Raw genomic sequence first — 7644 nt, 5'->3', positions numbered from 1 at the left:
GCCCCCAATGGAGGAGCTAGAGAAAGTACCCAAGGAGCTAAAGGGATCTGCAATCCTACAGGTGGAACAACAATATGAACTAACCAGTACCTACCCTGAGCTCTTGTCTCTAGTTGCATATGTATCAGAAGATGGCCTAGTAGGCCATCAGTGGAAAGAGAGGCCCATTGATCGTGCAAACTTTATATGCCTCAGTATAGGGGAACACCAGGGCCAAGAAGTGGGAGGGGTGGGTAGGAGAGTGGGGGGAGGGTATGGGGAACTATTGGAAATGTAAATGAAGAAAATACCTAATTAAAAAAACAAAAAAGGAATCTAATGTATTGCGATGAGTTAACTATCAATGACCACAACTCACTGTTGTTGTGTTCAATAAAGGGACTCAAGCTTCCAAAAAACACAATGAGTACAAAATTCCTGGGTAGACAACATTCCTCTTTTGTCTTCTAAACTTTGTTAGTATTTCTAAATCTTCTAAAATTTGTCAGTATTTCAAGAAAATGCTGATGCTGCCTGAGTCCCCTCAATATTCAAAGGACAAAACTATTATCTTGTTTCTATGAAAGTAGAAAAGATGAAAAATATAGTTTGGCCAATCATTATATTTCCAGTTTAAAATTTTAACTTTATTTTTTTCTACTTTAGTTTCCCTCAAAAAAAAAAAAAAAAAGGAATGGAAAATAAAAATGAAAAACCAAGGTAGTCTTCATCTTCTAAATTCTTTACTGTAGGCGTTGTTTTTGAATAGTGCCTTTGAGTGTGCCCATAATGAATTGTTACCCAGGAACACTTCTATTGGTTCATTATCCCCATTATAAAAGAGTTAATTGTAATAATAATAAAAAGATACTGCAAGCTCTCGGGGTGATATAATTTCTCTAAAAAAATAAAACCTCCTAGATCTGGAATGTTGTGAAAATTTCCCAGCAGGCAGTTATACCACTTAATTTTTTACCTTAATTTACAAAAAGAAAAAAAAAAAAAGCTTTTTGCTAGCAAGACACTTTGTCCCAAAGTAATAAACTACTTAAGATGCATTCTCGTTCTTTATCAAATTTGATTTTTTCCCTTTCCAAAATAAAGAGGGCAATAAAACAATATTCAATGCATTTTGTCAATCTAAATCATGTACTTCTAACTAACATAGGAACATTTGCCCTAAAACATTTCATTATGTCTCAGGATAAATCTACCACAAGTTCAACTAATTCCTGACCAGGAATCCACAAGTTTGCCCCTTTTTAAGGTCAACCATTTTGCCTTTTCTCTACAAGTCAATCTCGATGCATTTAAAGGCTAAGAGATGCCCATTAAATTTGGCAATTTCTTTTACAGCACAACTGAGGCCCTGGATAACTATGCCCCATCGGAACACAATGCCCAGATCTCGTTTCTCAGTCTGGTGTAAGAATCACCACATTAAACACAAATGAGCTGGGCGGTGGCAGAACTTCACCAAAAGTCTCTCCTTCCCTTTTCTCCTGGAACCACGCCACTGGAGGCGCTCGCTCCCCCTTCACCGCAGTTGGGTTACAGTATAGACGTTAGCAGCTCGGCCAGTTCCCCACCAGAAAAGGCAGAAAGAAACGGAATTAGTGCAAGGGGGTCCCCCGACGCCCGACTGGAAGGAAGAAGGCAGGCCCTAAAAAATAAAAAAACTGTAGAGTGGTCGACAAACGCCCATCCTTTAAATAAAGGGATTAGGGCACCACAGCCTTCCCATTCCCACCTCCAAGCCCTGCCCAGCCCTGCCCAGCCCTGCCCAGCCCAGCCCAAGGAATCCACCATCCTAGTTCTTCAACACACTGCTAGCTGCTGATAGGCGATAACTTCGTGCAGGAATGGGAACCAGCGACTTGGTTGGGGTGCACGTGCTCCCCGAAACCCCGACAAACAATGAAGGCACCCGGGCTCCGGCGTCCGCCCCACCCTTCTACCCGCCTCCCGCCAGCGGGGGCGCCATCACCCTGCCACTCGTAGACAAAGCCCTAGGGTCCCGAGCAGCCCAGCCCGTCCCCACCTCCCCCGGGCCAAGACACAAAAGAGGGAGGGGCGTAGCACAGCAGCACTCACCCACTGAGCCCGATCCCCTGCGCTTGGGCGCGGCCGGCGTGGAAGGGGGCGCGGCGGGCTCCGCTAGGGGGCTCGCGCCGGCTGGCGGCGGAGGCCGCGCTGGAGGCTCGTCGTCCTCCGGGAGCTTGGAGGGCAGGACTGCGGCAGCGGGCGGCAGGGATGGCGCGGACGGCGCGGGGCTGCGTTCCCAGGAAGGCTGCCTTTCGGGGGCGGTGGGGGGCGCGGCCGGCAGCGGCCCGCGGGGAGCTGGGGGCACCGAGTCGCTGCTGAAGTCCAGCAGCGGCGCGGCGGCGGCGGCGGCGGCGGGCGGCACCGGAGCCGCGGACAGCCCGGCTGCGGGCTTCCTCTCCAGCACCTCCAATTCCTCCAGGTCCTCGTCCTCCTCCTCCTCCTCCTCGTCTTCCTCGTCCTCCTCGTCCTCGGGCTCCGTCACGTACTGGTACTTGAATGCGGGCGGGAGCCGGGGCGGGCTATCCGCGGACGAGGAGACCAGCGACGACTGGTCTATGTCTTCCATGGTCGGCGATGATGCTGCAGCTACTGCCGCCGCGGGCCACTTCTCCTCGGAGCCGCGGGCGGTTGTGGGGGTTGGGCAGGACTGGCAGGGGCCGGGCTGGCCGAACCAAGCCGAGGAACCCGCAAAGGCGACAGCTCCCGGAACAATAAGACTTCTCCTCCTGCCTCCGCGCTCGAGATGCGCCACCCGCCCTGTCCTCAGTTGCAGCAGCCGCCACCGCCCAGACGAGCAACTGAGAGAGGCCAGCAGACTCTCCGCCCAGTTTGGCGTGACTCACCTTCCCGGCAGGGGAGGGCTGGCTGGCGCGGGGGACAGAGAGCCAATAGGCTGCGGGATAGAGAAGATGGATCAAGGGCTTGTCCAACAGAAATAGGGTGCAGGCGGAGCCTGCCATACTTCCTTGGCGGCGTTCAGAGGGCGGGGTTTGGAGCTGGGATCCACCCCCACCTAGTGTAGTTGGGGAATGGGGCGGGGACTTGGCCTTGCCTACAGCGGGATTTTAGTCCTCCAAAAGGGGGCGGGCTGAGGCCCCAGGATTCGGAGAGTTTTCCAAGAAGCCTGTGGAAGGGCGTTATCCTGGGGACCTAGGAGTGGAAAGTTTCCTCCCCCGAAAAGGGGAAAAAAGAAAAAAAAACAAACAGTGGAGAAAGGTACTAACAAGACTGAACTAGGTCTTACGGATTTTTTTAAATAAAAGACTTATTTTCAGACATGGTCCCAACGCATAACTACCACCACCTCAAAAGGAGAAAGAAAAACAAAACATTTATTTGACACTTTCAAGTTCCCTCCCTTTCTAGACTGCAGGCCTGGAATGAGGTAGGCAAAACAGCTGTGCTAGATTATCCGGAGCTCTGGGCTCACTGTTTAGAATGCTTTCGGCCTTGCATTCTGCTGGACTCTAAAAGTGCACGGAGAATGAGTCACCAGAAAGGGAGAAGAGGGAAGGAACATTGAAATAGATGCCTTGGAAGGCAAAATTGGTTCACTATTTTTCACTCACCTTAGGCTGATGAGTCAACATCCCGAATGATTCAGGCTTCCTAGGAGTCAGGAAGCCCTACACTCACTGGTTTGATATGCTGGAATGGCGCGTCTCCTGACGTGCGTTTTTCCCCCCCAAAGCTACACTTTAAAGAAAACGGTAGCCAGGCATGGTGGCACACGCCTTTAATCCCAGTACTTGAGAGGCAGAGGCAGGTGGATTTCTGAGTTCGAGGCCAGCCTGGTCTACAAAGTAAGTTCCAGGACAGTCAAAGCTACACAGAGAAACCCTGTCTAGAAAAACCAAAAAAGAAAGANAGAGAGAGAGAGAGAGAGAAAGAAAGAAAGAAAGAAAGAAAGAAAGAAAGAAAGAAAGAAAGAAAGAAAGAAAGAAAGAAAGAAAGAAAACGGTAGAACATAGAAAACTTTGCTCCAAAGGTTTGGAGAGACTTTTATCTTTCTGATACACTTTTCAAAAATGCTGGCTACATGCCTACTCTGGAGAGAGGATTTGATTGCCTGCATTCCAATTGTTCAGTCTACATGTGCACTGTCTAGTACTGAAGCAACTGGCTGCTTTTAGCTCCTGAGCACTGAAATGAAGTGTGCTCTGTGAATAAAATACACACTATATTCCCAGAATTTATAAGAAATGTTATAATTTCTGTTTCACATTGGTTTTATGTTGGCATTGATAGTATTTTGAATATAGTGGGATGAGTACACTATATTATCAAGTTCACTTGTATTCTTTTTGAAGCAGCTTGTAGAAACTTTTAAATGCATGTTCTAATAACTATTTGATTGCCATGGATTTTGTTGGTTTTTAAGCAAATTCGTAGTCCCAACAAAGTAATTTCACCCTAGATTTAGTTTAAGTTTTAAGAAAGAATTGGGTGGGGTGGATGTTGGTGAGGGTTGCTGGAGAAATGGCTTTAACAAGACCTGAGTTCTGTTCCCAGCATCCAAGCAGCTCATAATCACAGCATACACACACACTCACACACATCTTTTTTTAAAAAAAACTTTAAAAATGTAATGGGGCTAGAAAGATGGCTAGTTAAGAGAACTTACTGCTCTTGCAGTAAATAAACAGCCCAAGTTTGAGTCTCGGGACCTACATGGTGATTTCCAACTCTCCATAACTCCAGTTCCAGCAAATACGAAGCCCTCTATGACTTCCTCAGGAGCCAGGCACTTGCGTGGTGTCCCACATATGCACAGCATAACATTCATACACATTCTGGTCATACTCATTCTGGAAGAAAAGAGACATTGAAAGAGACACCTAACTATCCCAGCCATAGTGATATTCTCTCAAAAATGTGACTTCATCCTAGAGCCAATATCCAGTCATGAAAAGTAATGTGTCACTGTCGCTTTAAACCACTGCCTCTTTAGGTGATTCATTACATAGCAAAAGTTTCTTGAAGTATCATCCGTTTTGTGTTTGCATTTTATGTTTTATTGGCTTTTACAAAAAAAAAATGCATTAGGTATGTACTCTATACCAGCACCAAACAAAGCAGATGCAAAGTTTGTCTATACATTTTCAGGTAAATGAAGGGTCACTACTCAGAAGAATAGGCTGTTCCAGTGCTATGGTATTAATACTATTGCAAAACACTTAATCACTACCTAAACTCATATGTGGAACAGGCTAAATTTGCCTTCTATCATGTATGCCCTTTGAAAAAGTTAAAGGGCCAGAGATGGATATATATATATTTGCATATATATTGGAATATGAAAGATGGGTTACAACATAAAACCTGTTTCAAGAGCTTTCTGCCATAGCTCTTTCACCTACTGAAAAGGACTTGCCTTTTTTCAAGTGCACTGCTGAGTTACATGAATCCTTTGTACTGGAAAAAAACAAAACACTGAAACATAATTTTGGCTTAAGTGGAAGTTTTAACAGCTTCCTGCATGATTGTCCCTAACACTTCCCTGGTTTTAGGTTCTGATATATAGAATTTTATGAAATGTAGCTTTGTAACCCTGGTTAATAAATGTCTTGGTTCAAAGTACATTCACTCACTAGTAAGAGTAAAAACAAAAATGAGATCATTTTCTTCAGCCATGTTTGTAATTAGTCTTGGACCTAAAATAAAAATTTAAGTCAGGAAAAGGAATCCCACTATCCAAATAGCCAGGAAATGGCAATTTACATATCTACCAACAGATGAATGGAGAATACAGAAGAAGTCCTGCACTTGGGAGGCAGAGGCAGGTGGATTTCTGAGTTCAAGACCTGCCTGGTCTACAGAGTGAGTTCCAGGACAGCCAGGACTACACAGAGAAACCCTGTCTCAAAAAACAAAAACAAAAACAAAAACAAAAAAAGAAGAAGTCCTGCTATGATGTATGAAGCTTTTGTCAACTTCCCTGTGACAGTCCACCTGTGCTAAATGTCATGTGTAATAACCAGGAACATCAATGAAGCTCATATAAGGGTTGGGTTTCCAGGAAAGTAGCCACTGTCCCATGGCCCTGAGACACATTTTGAACAAACTGGATGCTGATATTGTCTGTCTCCAAGAGACCAGAGGGCCCAGTGATATTCTAACAGTGAATATTCCTAGCTGTTGTTGCGAGCAGGGACTCCTGTTTCCATATCAGCAGTAGCTGTAAAGACTGCACTGCTCCAGTGGCTGCCGAAGTCCTGAGTGGTCTGTCTGCCATCCAGAACAGGGATGTCAGTTGCTTCAGAAACACAAATGAGTTCACCAAAGAGGATCTTCCCACACTGGATAGTGAAGGCCAGGGCCTCATCACACAGTACAAAATCCACACATGGTAAGAGAAAGAAGACCTCTACCCTAATTGATAGGTACTGCCCTGTGTGCATCCTGGGAAGCCTAAGAAGCTGAGGCTTCTTAAAGGCATGTTTCTATGGGCAGATCTGAGCAGAAGCCTACGCTAGCCATCATGTGACCATTCTCAGGGATCTGAATATGGCCCAACATCTCATTCACTACTATGAGGCAGGCAACCTGGTATTCTTTTAAGGAAACCAGGGCAGAGTTGAATAAGTAGCTTGCTCAGTAACCTGGGTACCAGGCCCCACATAGGGCTATTTACCAATAGTTACCACCGTTCCTGCCAAAGCAGAAAAAGACCTTCAACTACTGTTTGATGCTCAGTGGTAAAAGGCATCCCAACTACAACTCCTGGCTTGATTGCCTGCTCAGGCATAGGTCCCTGGTCATAAACACCTTCCAGGCCCCCATTCTGCTACCTGAAGTGATGGGCTCTGAATGCTGCCTGGTAGAAGCTATCTTGAACATGTCCTGAGTGCCAGCAAGATAGTGCCCAGACCCATATACCCATTTCTTCCTCGAGTTTCTTTATTACTTCTTGAACAAGAACTTGTGATTGGCACTTTGTTCTGCAGTTCAGCAAGCAAACCCAGGTCCAGAAGCAGCTAAACAAAACATGTTTGGGTTTAACCAGCCCTGGGAAAAGTCAGGCTGTCTCCACAAGAAGCCAGAAAAACCTGAGGAGCAGCTTCTGGCCTTCTCCAAACTTCCGATGTCATAACTGCAGATTCCAGAAGAGGATGCATTGGCCACAGTAGTATAAGAACAGCTTAGACTTTCAGAGGCTAAAGGTAAGAAGGAGGTACAGACCATGTTCTCTTTTTTTGTTTTTTTGTTTTGTTTTGTTTTTACAGAGACAGGGTTTCTCTGTATAGCCCTGGCTGTCCTGGAACTCACTCTGTAGACTAGGCTGGCCTTGAACTCAGAAATCTGCCTGCCTCTGCCTCTCAAGGGTTGGGATTAAAGGCTTGCCCCACTACTGCCCAGGCAGACCATGCTCTTGAAGACTATGCTAGGTATGGTCTCACTCATGCCTCTCTGAGAGGCCAGAGAGCCATGTGTAGTACATGCTGTGAATACACTGGACCTTCCCACCAAAATTCTGAATGTTTGTCTGGCTGTTGGCCTGGGAGCCCCTCCCAGGGGTGTCACCTCCAGGTCTAGCTGCCTTTTCTGAAGCAGGCTCCGGTGAAGCAGTTGAGGCCCAAGGATATGTGACATGGTCAGCCCTTGGAAGGTCCGATGCCA

At 46.4% G+C, this 7644-nt stretch overlaps 1 protein-coding gene across 2 annotated transcripts in view; it reads right to left on the bottom strand.

The window, feature by feature from the left end:
- Positions 1-2846, bottom strand: part of Rtn4 (reticulon 4) — a 51460-nt gene extending 48614 nt beyond the window's left edge. Inside the window, exon 1 of one of the 2 annotated variants that reach the window (XM_021176410.2) lies at positions 2074-2846. In XM_021176410.2, the coding sequence (XP_021032069.1) occupies positions 2074-2590 (517 nt within the window). In that variant the 5' untranslated portion in view covers positions 2591-2846. The remainder of the gene's footprint in view (positions 1-2073) is intronic. The other variant, XM_021176407.2, reaches the window with a different exon arrangement.
- Between the last annotated feature and the right edge of the window lie 4798 nt (positions 2847-7644).

Source organism: Mus caroli, chromosome 11, assembly GCF_900094665.2.
Source record: "Mus caroli chromosome 11, CAROLI_EIJ_v1.1, whole genome shotgun sequence".
In the NCBI taxonomy this organism is placed as follows: Eukaryota; Metazoa; Chordata; class Mammalia; order Rodentia; family Muridae; genus Mus; species Mus caroli.
Note: the sequence above shows the minus strand (reverse complement) of the source record. Positions and strands in the feature narration are given on the sequence as shown.